This window comes from Anticarsia gemmatalis, chromosome 12 (genome assembly GCF_050436995.1).
Source record: "Anticarsia gemmatalis isolate Benzon Research Colony breed Stoneville strain chromosome 12, ilAntGemm2 primary, whole genome shotgun sequence".
Lineage (NCBI taxonomy): Eukaryota > Metazoa > Arthropoda > Insecta > Lepidoptera > Erebidae > Anticarsia > Anticarsia gemmatalis.
This window is the reverse complement of record NC_134756.1, coordinates 12671639-12693965: the sequence shown is the minus strand read 5'-3', so window position 1 is coordinate 12693965 and position 22327 is coordinate 12671639. Positions and strand designations below refer to the sequence as shown.

At 35.1% G+C, this 22327-nt stretch overlaps 1 protein-coding gene across 4 annotated transcripts; it reads left to right on the top strand.

The window, feature by feature from the left end:
* Positions 1–303: 303 nt before the first annotated feature.
* On the top strand, positions 304–22272 carry LOC142977314 (ninjurin-A-like). Of its 4 annotated transcripts, XM_076121142.1 has the most exons (10): positions 304–463; positions 641–826; positions 1202–1310; positions 1965–2131; positions 13876–13963; positions 15478–15591; positions 18685–18879; positions 20206–20270; positions 20688–20861; positions 21307–22272. In XM_076121142.1, exons 4-10 carry the CDS (start codon positions 2078–2080, stop codon positions 21529–21531), a joined length of 915 nt encoding a protein of 304 aa, XP_075977257.1. In that variant the 5' UTR covers positions 304–463; positions 641–826; positions 1202–1310; positions 1965–2077; the 3' UTR covers positions 21532–22272. The 4 variants fall into 4 exon arrangements, with proteins under 4 accessions (XP_075977257.1, XP_075977256.1, XP_075977254.1 ...); XM_076121141.1 differs by lacking the exons at positions 304–463; positions 641–826; positions 1202–1310 and having other exon boundaries at positions 1840–2131; positions 18685–18768; XM_076121139.1 differs by lacking the exons at positions 304–463; positions 641–826; positions 1202–1310 and having other exon boundaries at positions 1840–2131; positions 18685–18810.
* The last annotated feature ends 55 nt before the right edge of the window (positions 22273–22327 follow it).

Here is a 22327-nt window from a genome sequence, read left to right as displayed (position 1 = left end):
AGGATTTGTCTTTTAACATCTACGATTATATACCACAAACCTACTGCCTGATAAACTGTCATTTTAATAAAAGCATGTACACGACGTAGCGCTCTATCTGTGGTTTTCATGAAACCGCGAACGTTGATAGTTGCAGTACATCGTTGATAATAATATGATAGCTAGCAACCCTATCAAATGACATGTTAGTAGGTAAGTAAAGTACCCACATACTTTAAATAACAGCTTCATAAATAGGTTACATCTTGATAGTAGTTTTAGTTGATATGAGGGTAGAAACAAAAATAGTGCCTTCCAAAGCTGTCAAAAAGACAACAGTCGCTAACATGACGAGTTGAAGTTACCTTTTGTTCGTAAAATAATAAAATAATAGAAATCAAGTAAGAGTGCAGAAACCCGCATTGCAAGGATACGACGCCCCTCACCCTCGGCTAAGATTGATGTAACTCCGTCAAAACATCAGGTAATAAAAAACTGTAGTCTTCAAATTTTCATCGTGTTCAATACACGTTCGCATTATGTTTTTATGCGTCGACCAGGTACTCATTACGATAATTTAATTACAATGACAGTGGCTAATACATGTCTCCTGGTGGCATGGATACAGAAGGATATAAAGTGGTTTCTCTCATAACTGCAGAACCGCAAGATATGGCTACAGCTCAAGAGATACAACTCCATCAGCATGCTCCTGTGATTCTTTTTGTGCCAGTCGTGTGCCTTACACATGGTCATAGCAACCACACACATTCTTACAACAAGGCGAAACATTCGAAAATTCTACCAAATACAATATGTCGGAAAATATACCAGTTACAAAGATTTAGTAAGTATTAACTTTCGTATGACGAAATGTATTTAACGGAATGAAGGAATAGAAGCTTGTGAGGATCGTACGAAGTGGCGTTCTCTGCTCTAGTGCTCTCTGCTTACCCCTATCGCACGGAGACGAGATTTTATGTATATAAACTTCCGCATTTTTTGATCTTAGACCATTTACTGGTCTTTACGACCTTTTACTTCGAACAAATATACCTACGTCACTAAACAACTCTAAACGACTCTTAATTCTTAAAAAGAAAGTTTGGAATAGATTGACGTAGATTTAGCACAAGACTTTTTTAGTATCACGTCATAGATACCACAAAAAAGTGCTCTAATCGTTTAAAAATAAATTAGAATCCCCACTTTTCTGTTACAGCGTTTATTGAATGTATTCATGGAAGTTTTTTAAACAACATGCCTGCTGGACGCGGGTCTCTACCTGAAATGAGGGAGGGGTTGAACCCACCACACTGGATAAAAGCGAGGTAGGAACTTTTTCATAAACTCCCAGGCAGTGGTAAATTACAAGTGAAAAGTAAGTTTTGTACCCTGAATCACTTGCATCCTGTGAACCCTGGTTTTTATCAGTTTTCAGTGCATATCAATATATTTATTTTTATATTATAGGATTCTGCTTAAACATTCAATGATAGGTACTCATATAATTTCAGTAGGAGTGTCAAATTTTTGGAAAAAGGCTAAAGATAAATGTAAGATTATTAACCTCTACAAAAACAACTGCATTTTAATGACACATTGACTTGAGAGTCCAAAAGATGTTAATACTACATTATTTTGAAACAACTTCTAGCATTTGCATAAAAAACCCGTTTCCAAAATACCAACTAAATAAAACAAAGTGCAAACAAACTGACATCACAATCATTACGTCACACGGGACTTCGTAGAAGTTTGTTTACATTTAGTTAAAACATATTGTATGTAGTATATTAAAATGAGTCGGTTTACATTCGTTATTTATAGAGGCCAGTCATTACCACGCGGCTACGACGGACAGGTTCCAGTTTTCGTTCAAACGGCGCGCGAAACACACGCTTTACTTTATCAAACATTTTACTATAAAATTATCGTTAAGTTTTAAATTAAAGTGAATATATTTTGTGTCAAAATGGCTACAGATCGCACTAAGTTGGAGATTGTGAATGAAACTAATAAGGATTTGAAACATTCGGATGATAAACACTTGGGGTTAGATGAAGAGATTGAGCTGATATTCGGCAAGCCTGTCGCGATGAGTGGCGCTCCTAATAACTTGAACAACGAAAGAAACCATGACAGATACTTTGTAAGTTAATTTTTAGTAACTTTTTTGTATTTGCGGGCTAAGAATTCAAAGATTTTAATCAATTTCCCGCGATTTTCTGAGGAACCCCGGGTTATTGTTTATTAGAGAATAATTATGTATTATAGAGCTTTTTTTAGTGGGACAGTAATGGGTTAAATTTATTTTATATTGGTTAGGTTAGGTTTGTGCAAATATTGTTCTTCTCTCTCTTATAATATTTTTAAAGTCCTATTGAAATTACAGTTCCGTTAATCCACATAAACCATTTATGTATATAAACACACCGTTAATTAATAAGTGTAATAAATATAAGTCTAAACTATTTAACAATGCGACACACAAACCTTAGAAATATATAAAATAGTAGAGGTGCATCTATGTATATCGAATCGTATCGGAAATCTAAGGTGATCGGGAGCTTTACACTAAATATGGGCACATGAGTAACCAATGAGTAACCTTACGAACATTATTAAAAGATTTGTGCATTTTAGCCATGTTTTTTGTGAAGAAGAAGCATCTATCGTTACTGGCACTAATGTTTTAAATATGTCTTTAAATATCTAGAAATTATATGCTTCACTATATTAGCGGTATATGTGTATTATCAACAACTAATTCTTCATACGATGAACATTACAATCATAAACACATTACACAAAACTCTACTTATTTTTTTTTGACATAACGACGGATTCAAATAACTTTACTTATTCTAATAAGTACATTTTCATCCTTCTTTTACTATCTTGCCTGTTTGCTCACTCATCTAGTTATTGATTCGCACATACCCAGAAATTGATAAGTAATTAGCAAATGTATAAAGCTTTTTATACTTTAATTGAATTCCAAACTTGCTCAGAAGCTCAGAAGGCATTTTTATCTCAATTATTAAATACCAAAATTGCAGCATTTTAATTAATCTATCTTGCAGGGTTAATAGTGCCTTATATATTTACCTGCATCGTTATTGTTTACCGTCATAAGTCCTAGAACGTATAAATAAGCTCTGATTCTTTGATTTAAGATAACTACATAAGGGTGACAATGCAATACAATGCACGTAGTTTTATGGTAGGCTGGAAATGTAAATGTAAATTTACTAACCTATTTTCTTTCTTTTAAACCTTAACGCAATAGGGTATTATATTATATTTTGGAGAGCAACAATTCCGCTTATATTTTTATCAATATCACACCTTTTTCACATAGGGGTGGGCAGAGACCGGAGAATGCTACTTGGTGCGATCCTTACAAACTTTTCCTGGATCATTCACATTCATATAACCTGTCATACAGGACTTCTATATAAGACTAGTTGATCCGCGCAACTTCGCTTGCGTCACATAAGAGAGAATGAGTCAAAATTTTCCCCATTTTTGTAACATTTTTTACTGGGACCCTGCTCCTATTGGTCGTAGCGTGATGATATATACCCTAAGAATTTTTCAAATCGGACCGGTAGTTCCTGAGATTAGCGCGTTCAAACAAACAAACAAACAAACAATCAAACAAACAAACAAACTCTTCAGCTTTATAATATTAGTATAGATACTAGCTGACCCGGCAAACGTTGCATTGCCATATAAAAAAAATTGTGTCACCTAGGTGTATGAAAAATAGACGTTGGCCGATCCTCAGACCTAGTCAATATGCTCACAAAATTTCATGATAATCGGTCAAGCCGTTTCGGAGGAGTATGGCAACGAAAACTGTGACACGAGAATTTTATATATTATAAGATATGTATTCTGATCAAACTATGGTAAAATACTATAGAGATGCAAACATTCAGAGATCATACACTTTATTTCTAGACCATAAATCTAGGTCCATTTTCTTCGTAGTCTTTAATATTCGAGTGTTAATTAATTCGCAAGAGCCCGTTTCTAAAACAATAGTATTGGCTTTTTATGTCATTTATCTATGTACGAATTAATACTTCGTTAAAAGAAAATTAAAAGTTTCAGTTGATGTTCATTTTTGATTAGTATTTAGAGATTTAATCCACGAGATTACATCTTCTTTGTCGACAAAATAAACCACCGGTGTACAAAATTACACCAAAAACTATTGAGTAGTTTCTGGGTGGCAGATTAACAAACATCCATACATTAAATTTATAGTTCACTAGTTTCTTCACGCGATGCTTGCCTGGAAAGATTTCCCGAAGTAAAAAGTATCATATGTGTTGATCCAGGTTATAAGCTATCGCATAAATAGCTATGACTATTGGTACATTTGCCCAGTAGGTTTTTGGTGAATGAATAACGAATATACATCTAACCACACTTACAAACTTTCGCATTTATAATGTTAGAAGGATGATTGTTTCTGCTAGTTTCTGCTCGGAAATATTTTCCGAAGAAACAGTATGTGTGTAGCTGATACTCCGGGTTTCAAATTATCTGTTTTCATCGCTTAAATCTCACAAAGCGTGACATCTTATTTCTAGTTATTTTTAGTAAATAAACCATTATTTTGCACTCTATATGGTATTGTTTAATTGACAGATATACAGGGTGTGGCGTAAATAATGGATAACCCTTTACCAGCGGATGGTCGCTATCCGACTGATCTAAAGATTAAAATTTATCTCTGGCATAAGTATCATATTTTTGAAATTTTGAAATTTCGGCCTTTTTGGGTGTTTTTTAAGCGATTACGATGCGAGCGATTTACGCTCGTACTGGCAACTCGTTGGTACTCGAAAGTTCAAAAACTATGATACTTATGCCAGAGATACATTTTATTTTTAGATCAGTCCGCTGGTAAAGGATTATCCATTATTTACGCCACACCCTGTATATTATCGGTCGTCAACTTTTATATCAATGAGGAAGTTGTGGGCAAGAGAACGGCGCCTTACGTGGAAATATTAATTCAAAGGACCAGTCCTTTGTTTCAGACTGTATTTTATGATATAAAGTACTAAACAAAAGGTTTAAACCATTATCATGGCAATATACGATTGTTATACTGACAACAGATCTAATCATTATCTACTTTAGATTAAATTATAAATGATAAAAAGATCTAAAAGCTGCCACCATATCGAAACAAAATTATTTTCAGGGTAATTAAATAGCCATTCAATTGACTATACTTAGTTACTGCCAGCAGACTTGATTATTGAAATTAAGAGATTTGTAAGTATGACTTTTTGGGTCCCTGGGCCTTGAAACTACGCCGCCAGGACGGGGCAGATTTCGTATAGACACACACAAATATCGTCATATTTTTAAATCCTCCCTCAGAAGGGATTATTCCTCCTTAGAAAAGTGAAGCTACTAAGCATCTACTGTTCTATCGAGACGCCCATAGCCAGTTGCGCTCACCGGTCGGTAAACGATCTGTGGGTTAAGCAAACCTTGGCGCGGTCATTCCATAGATGGGTGACCGCATAGTGGTATTTGAGCTGGGCGTCTCCGTGTTTCAGAGGGCATGTAAAATGTCGGTCCCGGTTGTTGTCTATTAAGATGACAGTCGTTAAGCCATGTCAAAGACCTTTCGGGCGGCTTGAACAACTTCGACCCTAGGTTCACCACTAACCATACGATAAGAAGAAGACTTTCTTAGTTCTATATAGCAAGACTACATTTATAACTTTATGAAAAGACTAGCTGACCCGCGCAACTTCGCTTGCGTCACATAAGAGAGAATGGGTCACAATTTTCTCCGTTTTTGTAACACTTTTTACTCTACTAGTATTGGTCGTAGCGTGATGATATATAGCCTATAGCCTTCCTCGATAAATAGGCTATCTAACACTGAAATATTTTTTCAAATCGGACCAGTAGTTCCTGAGATTAGCGCGTTCAAACAAACAAACAAACAATCAAACAAACAAACTCTTCAGCTTTATAATATTATTACTAGCTGACCCGCGCAACTTCGCTTGCGTCAAATAATTTTTTTCCCTTTTTTGTATCATTTTTCACTGGTACTCTGCTCCTATTGGTCGTAGCGTGATGATATATAGCCTATAACCTTCCTCGATAAATGGACTATCTAACACTGAAAGAATTTTTCAAATCGGACCAGTAGTTCCTGAGATTAGCGCGTTCAAACAAACAAACAAACAAACAAACTCTTCAGCTTTATAATATTAGTATAGATAAGTATAAGTATAAGTATAAGTATAAGTATAGATTCACAAAAACCAAGTTTAGTAATAGAGCCGTAACTCATAGTTACCGAGATGAGTCAGATGATCTCTTGTTATAATTAGCAACGTTAGCACAGAATAATAAGTACTAACGTTAGTGTTACCTTGACGGGGTCAACGACACACCAATACCGTGATAAAGATGTTTTAGCTAAATATTCTTGTTTGTTGTTATTTTCCTACCAAGTTATTCACCTGCCTTAAACTTGAAGGAAAACGTCGTGAAGAAACGTTACATGCTAAATTTTAAACAGTTCTTGAAGAACTATCGCCAACCGGCTAACTAAAAGCTAAAAATTTTGTATGAAACCTCGATCAGCGCCCCAAGCGGATGCAGTGACAACTAATTTTCCGGTACATTTTAAATGTCAAACTCAAGATTCTCGATACTACTGACTGTAGACAAACGTGCTATTGAACCCATAATTGACAAGCGTGGACGATTCAAGGCTCTTTATCTTATATTCAATGGCTGGTAAACTATACATACCTGTGTATACTTATTTTTTGAAATAGTTACATCATGTACTAGTTTTGCAATATGACTGTAAAAATTGAAATATTCTATTATAAACCATGAAATGAAATAATCATACAGGTGCTAATTTGTCAACTGTGATTGTGAAAAACCGTTACAACAAAGGAGGTGAGATACGCAACTCTCGAAAAACCATCATCATCATTATTCACAACTTTTTCTACCAATTGCAAGACATAAGCCTGCTCTTCAGTTTACCCCGCGTTTACGTCAGTCACCCCTGTAACGCGATTCTCCACCACCCTCAACTATAAACAACTGGCTAGCTCACAACAAATTTTGAACGAAAATATGATCAGCGTCTCTAGCGGATATAGTAGGAAGCATTTTTGCAGTAAATTCTAACTGTCAAACTTCCGATAAGTACTAGGTAAGACTCTAGGGATTGGCGCTACTGTTTTATGACATTTGGTATTTCTGATAAACTTAACTACGGCATCAAATGATCTGTCATAGGTTTTCCAACGCTTCGTAGAAAAAATTAAAACCTAAATTAATTACTCAAATAATTTCCAATAAGTATAGTTATTGAAAGAATCTGTGTACTTTCCATATTTGACTAACTTGCTGCATATCTTGTTTTAATGAATAACTGACCGCTGCCAACGTCATAAATACTACACCAACTACACCTAATATTCTAGTGACGAGATTCGGGATAAAAATGACAAATACTAACAAACTGTTCATCATATTCATGGGAATACCTGACAGATATTGTTCATTTAATGCCTAATTCCTAACACACTATACTCAGGCCGTTACAAACGTGCGAACTACGTCATAATCGAAAGAATCATAGGAATCTGACAATGTGTAAGTGCGAGCGAGAGATTCCGATAAAATGACAGGACTTAGTTCGCACGTTTGAAATGGCCCGAGAATAACACATCATAAATTTCTCTAAAAAAGCTATGTATCACAATCAAAGTAACACATCCCATAACAGCTATAAACGTTTTTTACCGTAAAAGCCTGATTGTAGCAGAAGCCAATTGACCAAAAAATTGGGAAACAATCCTTAACTTACCAAATTTATTGAGTAGAATGAGTAGGTTTAAAATAAAGATGCTAGTTTAGAAGTTTCATCTATTTTGCCTTGGATTACTTGACGTTTCGGCGCCGGTTATACAGGCTAACTGATTTAGGGATGATACCTCCATAGGGGTAGAGGACCTCCCGCCTCTGTGTCTTATAATATTCCTGACCCAAGGTAAAATTCATGCTCATGTTTATTTTCGTAGAATATTAGATAATGATTCTTTATTATTAAGTCTCAATGCTGTTGAGATGTTCGCTGTCCAAGTTCATTGACACACAGCCCACATATTGATTCAATACATTAGTGTGTACAAAAAACGTAGTTGTTCCGTCATTCCGATGACAGACTATTACGTGGGCAGATTTTTCTGTACTCGTGACAATCTATACAGGAAAACTCATCACAAAAATTCGCAGATGACTTTTCACATAGTTTGTGGAACGGTGACCGTGACATTGTCCCACCGGCCAAGAGGATGATTGGAAGTTTCTTTGAAACTTTTGCGATGCCTGATTATAATTAGCGCTGATAAAAAAATCACGTTAGTTATTTGGGAGTCCTACTTAATATTTATTTTATTCTGTTTTTTAGTATTTGTTGTTATAGCGGTAACAGAAATGCATTATTTATGAAAATGTCAACTGTCGTCTTAACTATCACGGTGCATGAGATAGCCTGGGGACAGACAGACAGCGAAGTCTCAGTAATTGGGTCTCATTTAAACCCTAAAAAGAATTCAAAACTTGCATTTCATAACACCTATATCAAAAATTCTAAAAATGATCTAGAAGCAACCGGTCAATCGAGCTCCAAACCAGTTTTTTTATTTTCTATCTACACATAACATGACTGAATCACAACACATAAACAAATTTACATAACGTTTGCAAATTAACAAAAATATTTGAGACAATTTTCCTCAAATAAGAGGAAGTAAAGAAATTACAGTTTGTGTGAGAATGATTCAATGTTTTCACAATTATTTTGGCAGTGCTTGTACTTTTAATGATGTAGTGTGGCGGTGTGGGAGTTGTTTAGTCAATATGGCGCTCGGATCACGGCCAAGGGCATTCGCATTTGGTACATTGTGATGATCGTATTTTTGACGTTTTTATTATTTTATTTTCTGTCTTTTACTTTATATTGAGCTCATTGAAATAGGTTGATTGTTTACTACCCTGAAGAAATGCATTTAGTTTGTAGAGCACAAAATACGTCATAATAGTACAAAGTTAAATCCCCAATTGCTATTAAAACTTCGTTATGACTACTTTTGACTAAAAATTGCTAATCGGGTGTGATTTTCGTAGATTATTCATGCACTTACTTTAATTTTTAATCCGACACTAATTCAAAAGATGTGAAACTGGGCTACAAAATGTATAATAATGTTAGGGATGTTAGGGCTATGTATTATATTGGTAACGGTATGTTACAGTTTTATATAGAAAATATATTAATTTATAACTTTCGTCCGATGATTCAAACTGTAGTGTAAAGGGACTGTGGTCTGGAACTGTCTGAGTCAGGGGATCATGGCCGGTGCAACGGTCAGAAAGACTATCTTACCAAGGTAAATAATGCGCTGTTAATCCCCTTATTAAAATAGTCATAAATATATTAATAAATGTTATTCGCTAAAGTAAATTCTGGGTGATTACCATACACTCAGCGTTCAAAGTTTTTGTCTGTATGTAAGTATACTGTCTATATTAAATCGCACTTTTTTGTATTAAAATATCATTTCAATACTGCTTTTGGTACAAAACAACGACCAGTGATTGTAAAATTACTTTAAAGTTATTATTACATAACAGTAATTTTATAAAAATGCTTTTGAAAATGTGACAGATTTTACATAAGTAAATACATAATATATGTTTGACGCTGACTGAAAGATAAGTATGTGAGTGCAACGTCATTCCGTTCAGTCACCCGTATTCGTCTCGAACGCCTCTTGTTTTTATATGCTTTCCGCGCAACGTGCTATATTCAGACACATAGTTTTATAGTTCATTTTTGTGTATTTCTATGGCATGAAATTATATATGTACCTATGTTATTAAAGACGTAGAGGATTTAAATCATTTCTTTATATCTATTTATCCCTCTATTCAGCGCGTTTGAACACACTGTTGAGTGCAGGCTACGGGTCCTCGGTACGCCACTTTACGGTCCTGCGCTTGTCTCATCAATCAGTCCTTTAATCAATCCCATCCATAAATAAATTACTTCGAATCGTTCTGTTACATTGTTCCAATGTACTTAATGCACTAAATAGGTCAGGAGACCACAAAGCAGTAGGTCACAAGCCTCAAGTCTGTGACGTAGTGACCGTGAGAACTGACAACGAGACTGTGACAAACAAATAATATTATCGGTAGACTAATTAGTAATTAAGTATGTATTATCGGTGCAGTACTAAGTGTTTTTATGTATGAAACTAGATAAAACCTTGTTATTGAAGTTCTTTGAGAAAAACAACGCACAAGCACTGCCAATGCACCTTGATTGTCACTAAACATAATAACTACCGAAATTCAACAACAATTTTTTTAGGACTATAACTTGGTCTGCCTTAATGAAATTATATTGGTCCGTTTTTGTAACGTAAATTGCCCCCTGGTTCACAAGGATAGTCTAATATGTCTATTTGTAATCTTCGAGCTGAAATAGGCTAATTTGTATGAAATAAACCAATGTTTCGCCGTTCAAAATATAAGTTAGTAATCAATATCCAATAGTATTCTGTAATAAAAGAAATTCGACCGAAGACCAAAGGTTTGGTATCCTACTCTTAACTTGACCTAAAATAAATCTGGTTCAGGATCCACAAAGCATTGGAGGCCAAGGACGAGTTAATCTGTGTTGAGTCAATTACTAATTAACTAATGTGCACTGCTCTACTTAATGATAATTATGTCGATGTCAATAGTTTGTAGAATTTCCGTATGAATGTACGAAGTTACTCGATTGTTTGCAATACAATGTTGCTCATTAATACGTCCCCTAAGACTAAAAAGACTGCAAGGGTCTATGATTTTTTTCTCAGCTTTATGGTAAAGCTGAATGATGATAAATAAAAAAAAATACGGTCGAATTGAAAACCTCCCTCTTTTTTAAAGTCGGTCAATAATAACATTTTGTTCGGAATGAATGAGGATTTTTTAAGGTTATTACATAAGGTAGGTGTGTGTTTTTCTGCAATTTCCAAGAAAGAAAATACTTAAAATCTTATTAATAGAATTTAAGAATAGAGTTATGGTTCGACTTGACGTTATTTTATGATGACGTTGTACCGGGCACTGTTCCAAATTTCGCGTCATTATGACAATATGATACTGTAACGGGTAAACCCATCACTTTCCCCGATCCTGAAAAATATTGTGAGACATTATACTCGTAATTTGTGTGTACGAATGGAATGGCGACGTAAAAGACAAATTCCGGATTAAATAAAAGTTTGTTGACTAAAAACTATCACTAACATCTGATCATCATTTGCGCGATTCTCTACAGTCAGTACTGTCTGATAGATCAGATTTTGACATTTAGGCCGTTAGAGGCGCAGATCAGTTTTTCATACAATTATAAGGTTGGAAACCTATAAGAGTGCTAAGTTTCAACTTCTGCGGCCGCGCTATTTACCTAAAAAGGGGTGCAAAGGTTTTGCTTGACGTATTAATATATACGAGTAGATAGGTAAGTCGTCGGTTGTCGATAGTTGATAGTGTTAGAGAACCGCGCTACAGTACAACGTCACACTCTTCGTAACGTATATAGTATCGCATCAATGACATTAATTAACACTACGTAAATACGTTCATTCATTAATGCAATTAGTAATACATACCTACTCATAATACTCGTGTGCAATGTTTATTGTAATGCAAGTAATTTTATTATTTGCATGCACATACTATTGAATTACGAAATAGTACATAAAACATGAGCTATCATAGTACAATTTCTTACACCTGTGCCTATAATCATACAGTTATTCTTATTTAATTGTATCTACCTACAAATATCTATCTAGTTACAAAATAAAGGCTTAAATATTCTCCCATAGTTAAAGAACCGGAACCCTGCCCGAATTTCGGCAGATTTTTTCACACATTTGCAGTGACTTCTTCTGTCAGATAAATTAAACATGGCCCGTTAAACTAGTACAAATTGAATACGTGCAGTAACTATATATCTGGAACTGACCAAGTGCTAACACATACAAAGAATTGACGAATATATATCAATACGGGTTTTTTTCACGTGCGTTTAAACAATGGCCGGATTTTAGACAAACAGATAGTCGTATTAGTAAAAGGTGCGTCACTGCGTAGGTCGGGAAAACCCTCTCTCATATTCTTTTATTAATAACTGCCCTACTTTGAAGATATTATTCACAGTTAATCGTAATTGTACGAAACTTTCGACTCTCTTTAATTTCTATGACGTTATATGAAGAAACTAAAAAAATATTCCGCCATTTTACGTAAGAAAAGTTATTAGATATCCATTTATTTCTAAGGCTAAGAAAGCCTTGTGCCATAAAGACAAGATTGTTCTCGCACTATAGTCGACCACCTAGTACAGAGCCTCGACATGCTCGATTTACCTACATTATATTCCATAATATTTCCAAAAAGGCAGCTGTATTCATAAGGCCACCCTCGACTGCATAAGAATACGGGTAACTGATGCTCTTAATTCTAACTACTATAAGGATTACTACAAGGAATATATACATAAGGACTATACAAATCTAACTACTATAAGAACTAGAGGGATAAGGTACTTTTGCATGTTAGTGACTGGTATTTCAAATTCGATGTATAACCGGGCTTGTTTTACTTTGAATTTAAAATATTAGTCACCAATAAAACATCTACATATTTTTGTGTCTCAAAAATACTTGTCCCGCTTGGCTGTTGAACTCACGAATATGCTAGTTTATGTTGCTAAAACTGGTTTCGGTCATCAACTCTTACTTAGCATAAAAACTGCACTAACGAAACTGACTTAGAATGCTGATTATGAATCCTAGACTATTATGATAACGGCTTTTCTCAAACTATCTTCAGAAAAAGTATTATTATCTTATTTTGACCAGATTCCGATAAAATGGCCAACGGGTAGCAGGTAGGGTGTATTTTGTATTAATTAGCATGTAGCTCCCGGATTAATTCTAAATCTGAATCAAATAACATAGGATTATTTTTACCCCAGAAAATTTTACCACGGCAAGCAGAAGCTAGCCATACATGAAACCATAGTACTTATTTAAAACACTATCAACATAATTACAATCCACAATAATCGCAAATATTCTGCACAATTCTGCGAATCGTACAAAAAACATACATCTAATAGAAAATATAAAATGATGTGCGGACAATAAGACGGTGCTTAGTTGAGTATGACTTCATTGACTCAACACTCAATACCAAGGTTAAAATCACCGGCTGTACCGTGCATACCATTGAGTATTACTAGTCGATGCAGGTTGATGAATTCAACTCATTAAGTTGTGAGAAATATAATTATAGCTAAAATACTTGACGCTTTCGGAAAAATGAGTTACAAACACACATAGCTAAGAAATTCTGAATAAAAATCCAATTATTTATTCATTAAACTTAAATGTTGACACTTATAATAGTTGTCACCATTACTGAATCTGCCACTAGCCTGAAAAGAATATAGAGCGTTTGACTTGTTAGCTCTTTTCATAGGGATGAATAGAGCTATTAAAGTACTTTTTATACAGGCTATGGAATCGAAAGAAAAAGAATATAGTATTTATGAAGGACTAAACAGAAAATATTCTCATGTACATCGATAATCTACTTCGCATACAAACAATGTATAATCACATACTTGTTTAAAGACCCATGCACTCCCTCATTCAAAGCAGCTAAAGCAGTCGTTCCATATCCTGTTAAAGTACTCATAAAGGTGTATCAGAATTTTACACTAATTTCTCGTATTTATTCCAGCCGAATGGAAACGGTCTGAGTGATACAGACCGACCCACACAACCGCTGCTTGAACCACATCGAGACAGACAACTACCGCCTCTAGCTGGTAAGTCAACACTTAAGATAATCCATACTAATATTATAAATTCGAAAGTAACTATGTCTGTCTGTTACTCAATCACGCCTAACTACTGAACCAATGTGCATGAAATTTGGTATGGAGATATTTTGATACCCGAGAAAGGACATAGGCTACTTTTTACCCCGGGAAAATGACACGTTCCCATGGGAAAATTCGGGTGGCGGACGAAGTCGAGGGTAAAAGCTAGTAATTAAATAAATACATGGATATTGTTCATTGTGTATGTATTTAGAAGTTTGTAAGTATGTTTATCAGTTATATGGTTACCATAGTACAAGCTCTGCTTAGTTACGAATCAGATGACCGTGTATGGGTTGTTCATATTCCAAAAATATTTATTTATTGCGCTCCTAAATGACTAAAAATTAATATTAAAACCACTATCCAAATTAGGAGAAAATGGGCAAATGTCTCCTTTCAACAAAGTTGATCAAACTTGGTATTTTTCACTTAGCATATTATCTTCAAGAATTGTTTTAATTTTGCGATGTTTCAAGTCCCAATTTACACTATAATTGTGTTTGAAATTACATAAATGCACAATATTAAAGAAAGCTTACCTTACTGTTATATGATAATGTTTTTTTCTATATCGATTGTCATATACCGCGGCCCTATTAGTTTAGTTTTAGTAGACTTTTTCTATACCAACCTATTTTTCTATTCGTAATTAAACCTTAATCATCTGTAATAGATGGCCGTAGGACGTAGGGCTATGATGATGTCCCTATGTGAAAGGTTTTGGGTTTTAAAACACGACGCAGTTGCCTGGTAATTGGAGAAAACAAGTGATAAGTTTACCTAAACGTCACTGTACTAAGGTTGCAAAACATCAAGTACGAAGAAGGTTTTCCATATCAATTAAACGATGGGGTATTTTCATAGAGTTTTCCTTCAAGGTTTTTTCATAAATGTCTGCAGTTTGTCATAACTGTGCATTGTGCAACTTTCTGGTTGCCTGACTATTATATAATATTGCACAATAGTCAGCCACTACCGTCAGTAAAACTTGTAAACATGCTTCAAGTATAAGGTAAAATGCATGACCGCGTTAATTCCCTTTTTGTTACCTTATATAATAATCTGAAGGTAGTTGAAGGTAGAAGTAGTACATTCAGTACATTGTACTGTGTTTTCTTACTTTTCTAAGAGGATTTTTAAACGCTTGCTAAGAAATAATAGCTATTTCGCGGCTATGAATTACTGCCTAAACGGAAAATATAATTTGACGTCGCATATGGGTCTAAAAGATATTTATATTTTATTGACACTTTTTTATTAGTGACGAAGTCTTGAGTTTTGAAGTTTCCGGATGCGGATATAATTTACAACCAGAGCTGTAGTTTACGACCTTCTTAGTAAAAATACTTTTTGCTCTGTAGGCAGTATCTCTCATTGTGTGACGGCATATTGCAACTTACATTGCGGTGAGATGGAAATACTAATTACGTCATATTAACTGTAGTTTTGTTCCCCAGGACCAGAAATTGACGACCTGGACGGAGACCCTCCGAAGGACGCGATCCCTTACCCCGGCATCGACGACGGCCTGTTGGAGCCCAGCGACGACAAACCTGACATCTCTGACCACGGTATGTTATCAATTATGCATTTTAATTACTGTTATGACTTAATGTATAATAGAATACGGGAATTAACGCGAACACGCATTTTACCTTAAAATGCCTAGCGTTTCGGCGCAGATTGCACTCGCCGTGGTCCCAGGCCACAGATTTGTTATTTTCGGGACAAAACTATCCTAATGGGGGAGGGGTGTTGGGCGCATACGGATGCAGCACATTTAGAATTTAACCCTCCCTCATTACGGGAGGAGACCCTTGCCCAGGAGTGGGGCATTAATGGGTTAAATTTAAATTTATACAAGATCCGGAACGATAGTTTCACTATTGGAGATAGAAGTTCGAGATAGTACAGACTCCTGGATTTCTCGGCCATCTGGTAACATGTACTTAGTCATAACGTTAGTCAATCGTAAAGGTAATGGATACAGGATTTTGGTTTTGTTCCGGTTGCTCCTGGCTGCGGAATTCTACCTTCATATATACCTTAACATTCTTATACTAGCAGACCTCCGATTCAACATTGTAAATGTTTTGTTACCAACTTCTCAATTAAAATTGGTCGTGTTATTTATATCCGACGTTTAAGTTGTTAAAAAAGTTAATTAATACCGCTTCAGGGTCAATTTATCTGTTTCGTTTTGGCGATATAAATAACTCAAAGAGATATACATACAGTTCCACTAAATAAATACAATGTTATCAAGAGCCCTACTCAAATTGAATGTAAGTAACGTTGATGATAATTTTAAACGTACACTTAATGTTTTGAGGTCATCTTATCTTGGCCAGCTGGCCCAGGATGTGGTCAATGGCCAGTTGATATACAAAGTAAAAACCGCAGAAATACATTCCCAAAGTTTTGTGAAAAGTGTCACGGATAAAAGCTTGATAAAGACTTGATAATGTTCTATGTTACAAACCATGGATGCGATTATAAAAAGTTATAACTAAACCACTAACTACGTAAACAAGAAACTCAGGAAAATGAAATAAGTATGACAAGTTAATTAGTGCAAATATTCGTTGGAAACTAATCAACATGTAGACTGTCTCAAATCAAGATGCTACCGACCCAATTATGCATAGTGTACGCTTCATGCACTCATTGGTGTGCAGCGGGGCAAAGCAGCCAACTACACTTCCTAGAAAATATTGACACATACAGGACGTTTTTCCAAATCTATTATCTCTTTATCCACTATTAACCCCCGGCTTCCGAGGTACATTTAGAGATATTATCTATTCAATAGCGTTTAAGCACATACGTCATTATAAACATGACAATTTGAATACATAAACTACCGCTAAAATACATATGTGCCTTAGAAACTGGGTATAAGTGAGTTTCTTTTAAAATTTGGGCCGAACAAAATATTCTTTGATTATTATCGTTTAGTTATATACCTACACTAGCTGACCCGCGCAACTTCGCTTGCGTCACCTAAGAGAATGAGTCAGAATTTTCCCCGTTTTTGTAACATTTTTCGTTGCTACTCGGCTCCTCATGACCGTAGCGTGATGTTATATAGCCTATAGCCTTCCTCGATAAATGGGCTATCTAACACTGAAAGAATTTTTCAAATCGGACCAGTAGTTCCTGAGATTAGCGCGTTCAAACAAACAAACAAACAAACAAACAAACAATCAAACAAACAAACAAACAAACTCTTCAGCTTTATTATATTAGTATAGATTCGTTTAGTGTATGTACAGATTTCTAAATAATTAATTGAAGTTTGTTAATAAAACACACAGAAAACCGGTCGTTAGTTTTTACTCGCCACACGAATTCTAATATGGACATGGGACAATAATGACTCAAATGATTGCGTATTATTTGACCGACAACGAACCGTATTTGAAGGCCTTGAAAAAAGACGCATATTTATTTTTGGCAAACTACAATTCGTCATTGTTTTTAAAAGTAAAGTTAGTTATTGTAAAAACTAGAAACTATAACGCTTAACTATAATAAAGTAATGGTAAAAGTCAAATAAATAGGTACATAATGATGTTTGTCAGCTTCTATGTTAGGTTTTAACCCCACATAGAAAATTATAAGAGAACGTCTGTAGCTTCATTGCTCCCAAATTAATTAACAGATTTTGACGTTACTTCTACTTCAATGCTGATGTGATCGAGATGTTACCTACATACTAAGCTTTAAAAAAATGGGACTGGGTGCCTGAATTAATAAATAAATAGCATCAGCAATTTCTTCTTAACAAAAGAGTGTTTCAACCATGACAAATTTCGTTAATTTCAAGTTTTGTGACTAAATATTACGTCAGCGTTTGTCATACTATTCGGTACTTAAAAGCACAAAATGTAAATTAATTTAATTGAAAGGTTAATAACGTAGCAATATTTAGTAATTAATTAACACTCAAATTGATAAGTTTACCATTAAAATACAGTCTCAGTTAATAACAAGAATCTTAACCGCGTTTATTGTGTTCAGTATTATTGATACGTACAAACGCACTTACAGCTAACGTCATAGTATGATAAATACTTAGAATAAATAACTGTAATGTACTTTGTACAAGGCTATTGCATATTCCTCATGACACATTGGGATAGGCGCCACGGTACTGCATTTACAAATCATTAATTAGTTATTTACCTGGCTGTAAATTTTCCTGTTTACGTTTTACAACTTTAGATGCAGCGGTCTAGTCATTAAGCTGTTTCTTTTGAGCTCGGTGCTGTAAATTCGAATCTGAAGTTGATTTTTTTTTTGGAATCTCCGAATTGTTGTTTTAAGTCATATTCCATGGCTGCTTTGATAGGTTCAAAATATTGTAAAGTAATTATTTACTGCAACAGTTAATTAAAGGAAAAATGATTTTCAGCTTTATAATATTTTCCACTGGTATGTAAAGTCTGGGTTTCCACCATTCTTATTTACTTACTGGTTTCACCGTTAATGCAAATTTCGGTGAAAAAACCCATTGTTTTTCAACCATGTTAACTTTCCCAATGCGGGCTGCAAGTCTTCATTTCCACAAAGTTTGTGGTTGGTTGTACGTGAATAAATTTTCGCCAAAAAAACATTTAAAGAACTTTAACAAACTAAACTGTATATTGTTGATATTTCAGAAGGCGGCGAGCATGATTCAGGATCGGGAGACGACCGGCACACCATCACACACGACGACGGCATCGGAACTGACGGACCTGACGGTAAATCGCCGTGGGAGCATGACGAGCCCGACTTCCCTAACGGTGACTGGAACACACATACATCCAATAACATTGACATAGACCTTGACCCTATGACCTCGTCTAAAACTTGTAAGTATCGGGGCAGACGGAGGAGCATGGAACATCAGCTACATGGCCAGCATCTCTCCAGCATTTAGCACACAGCTGAAGTCTGCACGCTGATACTTGCAATATACCAATTATCTACGTATCCTTATTCTTTTGCCTTTATTTTGAACAGTTAAGCTTTATTCATTTTTGTACCGACGATATTATTATTGAGCGTATTATTTTGGTCATAGTACGGGTACAAACATTTTCGTCAAAATTCTTTGAATAGCTGCCTATCGGTATTAAATAAAAAATATTAACTACCTAGTTAATTAAAGATTATTTATGCGTACATTAACTAGCCGATGGGCGGCCAACGGATTTTGAAAAACAATGCCTTTTTCATCTACCTGTATTCAAAATTTCATTTAGGTACAACAATCAAAATTTAAAAATTGCTTCAAATTGGTTTTAGCAGTGTATCCCTCAAAAGAATAACAGACAAACAGACTTTCGCACTTAAATTACAAGGTATAGATTACCTATAGCTAATTACATAGGTGACAAATAAGATTGCTTGTGTTTACGACAATTTAATTCAAGCAATACATAGGCCCTCATTACTTGTTAGACACACAGCATGAACATCGAATAATCAACATAAGTATAATTATTTACTGCACGTCGCTAATTGCTTGCATGAGATGATACACCTTAATAAGTAGGTATTATTACTTACTGCTATAAATACTTCACTGGCAAAGCTTAAAATGAAGCACGGATTACAGAAATGCCTATTTTTGTACTATTTATTAGACTCAAAAAAAAGCATGCCAAAATTGTTAGAAGTGTGCTAAGTCAACAGCAATTTAGATTTAAGTGTTCGTGGTTTTCAACATAAAAGACAGGAGTTCAGGACAATCCTGTCTTACTACATATTTTTAAATACTAATAAGTTACTAATTTAGCCTTTACCAGACCAAGGCCTCCTTAGGGACTGATTGGTACCTACATTGAAAAAAACTAACAGCATCTTGATTATAACATCGGTTTTTTAAACCTACATCAATGTCTCAGACATGGGCAAAGGACTCCCTTGGGGACTGATATAAAAAAAAAAACTAATAACTAGCATCTTAAACGAAAGATTGAATTTTCTATACCGTATGAAAAAGTAATCAGTACTCCAATACGTTATTTTAAAAGCATGTGTTTATTTGTACAAGAAATGCGTTTTGTTTACACTAACCGAACTCAACCAGTTATCCGTGGGGTAATCCAGGTGTGTTTGGGCTCATCTAGGTTAAAATCTGGTAATAAGTGTGTTCTTGTATATAGGTTATAATGTTACGTTAATGATTTCAGATGACAATGGCTTTTCACCAAGGTTTGGCGTCGGAGATGATCGTGGACTGTCACCAGTTCCCGGAGTAAGTTTGCTTTTACATATATCTACCTAAAGATAAAACTAAAGCTACTAAATACTATTAGAAACACAGACCAGTAGGTCAGAAAACTTACCCAGAGTCAGTGAAATTATTGTACATACCTACCTACTAATCCGCAGTCACACATCGTTCGATGTCGGCTGTAGATGTGCGAAGAAGGAATATGTAGATATAAACTATGTATTGGAGCTAACGATGAATATTATAGTGATGAACCTGAGATTATGTATCAAATACTACACAAGAATTTACGAAATCATTACTTGCGAATACAGCCCGTGCTTAACCTTTTTACGCTCAATAGTTTTCGCTGTGGGCTGTCAATCATTCGGTCACCCAGTAACGGAAGAGTTTTATATGTAAGACAATTTTGAGTTTATGTTATGATGTTATTTGTAGATCGTTCCAGACGTGAACACGTACCAGCAGAAGAAGAACTTAGCCCAGGGTATGATGGACTTGGCGCTACTGTCAGCCAACGCGAACCAGCTGCGCTACGTGCTCGAGTCCTCCACCACACACCCCTACTTCTATTCCAGCATTATCTTCATCTCGCTTAGTATTATCTTCCAGGTATGTTATTACTGTGTAATTTTGCTATTAGATAAGCTACGTATGACTACGTATCGTCTACTAAAAATCCACCAAGCATACCCTCCCTCGAGCCCACCAAAGAGATCCTTAAAATATGCATAAATTATAATCTCTTATTGGAATCTGGTGGTAAAATTAACATTAAGTAAAAATGAATAAACGTATAATTGATGTATAAAATAACCTTTTACAAAAATTGGTATAAGTACGATGAACCAGACATCAAGTCACAGTTAACTCACATACACACATGAACATACACACGCACGCACGCATGCAAACACGTGCGCCCGCACAAACTAACAACCGTAACTCACCACAACACTTACTACCCAGCAACATTTAACTTACAACGAATGTATCAAGGAAATAATTGCTATGAAAATAATTTCCACCCAAAATGTATCTTTCTCCTTGTTCTCAGATCCTGGTAGGCGTCGGCCTAATCATGAACAGTAGATACGACGTGAACAACCACAAGGAGATCTGCAAGGCTGACAAGATTAACAACATGACCGTGCTGGGCATCTTTCTCATCACCATCGTCAATGTGTTCATCACCTCATTCAGCGTCACCTCGCCCGTGGTCGGCGTCGCTCAGCTACCACAGGCCCAGCAACCTGTTATACTACAAGCTAATAGTACTTAAGGAATAAAACGGACTATTGTTAAGGTGCTAGCTGTGTTCAATGCAACTTTTTTATATGTCATGATGTATGGTTATTAATGAAACGTAATGTGCAGTGAACATTTTTCATTGCATGTTGAATTAACTGTTTGTAAGGCATTATAATGAAGCATGGCTGTACATTTGACATGAGGTTATTTCGGTCAAATTCTATGGCTAAATGTTGAGCAGTTTCGCAGTAAACGCGCTGCACATCGATAGAACTAATCAGTTTTGTAATCCTATTTACTATTCTACGATATGAATGTGTAGAATTGATATTTATGCTAGAAAATGTATGTTATGTACAGCCAATCAAGAGTTAAATGCTCAACTCTTAGTTGTAAGTTCTAAAATATTAATTTTAGGTGAAAAGCTTTTATTTAGTATCTAGCCATCTTTGAATCTCTCAGATTTTTTAACTTTCATTTTGACACTGCTATTTTTAAATACCTACTGCTTGGGCAGTAAGCTTTTTCTTTATATTGTTTTAAACATATTAGAAAGTAATCTCAATATTATAAGACTGAATATTTTATCCATTTTCATTTAGTTTGTGAATGTAACACACCTCTGTATTTCCCTTTGTTGAGAGGAGTAATTATAAATGCCATATTACCATAAATAACATTATTCAATAGATATAATTTATGTGAGAGTTTATGCATGTTACAATCATTTACCATTTGTATATTTTTATGTAAATAAATAATTTTAAGTGTATGTTTTGTTTTATCAAAAGTGTAGTGGCATTAAGACGTTGGGGATAAGTAAAACG

What these genes read in the sequence shown, in the direction of transcription:
- LOC142977314 (XM_076121138.1), top strand. Translation starts at nt 1,955, where the DNA reads ATGGCTACAGATCGCACTAAGTTGGAGATTGTGAATGAAACTAATAAG. An exon ending in ACAACTACCGCCTCTAGCTG is followed by an intron (nt 13,964 to 15,477) that starts GTAAGTCAACAC and finishes TTTGTTCCCCAG; the next exon opens with GACCAGAAATTGACGACCTG. An exon ending in TATGACCTCGTCTAAAACTT is followed by an intron (nt 18,880 to 20,205) that starts GTAAGTATCGGG and finishes TAATGATTTCAG; the next exon opens with ATGACAATGGCTTTTCACCA.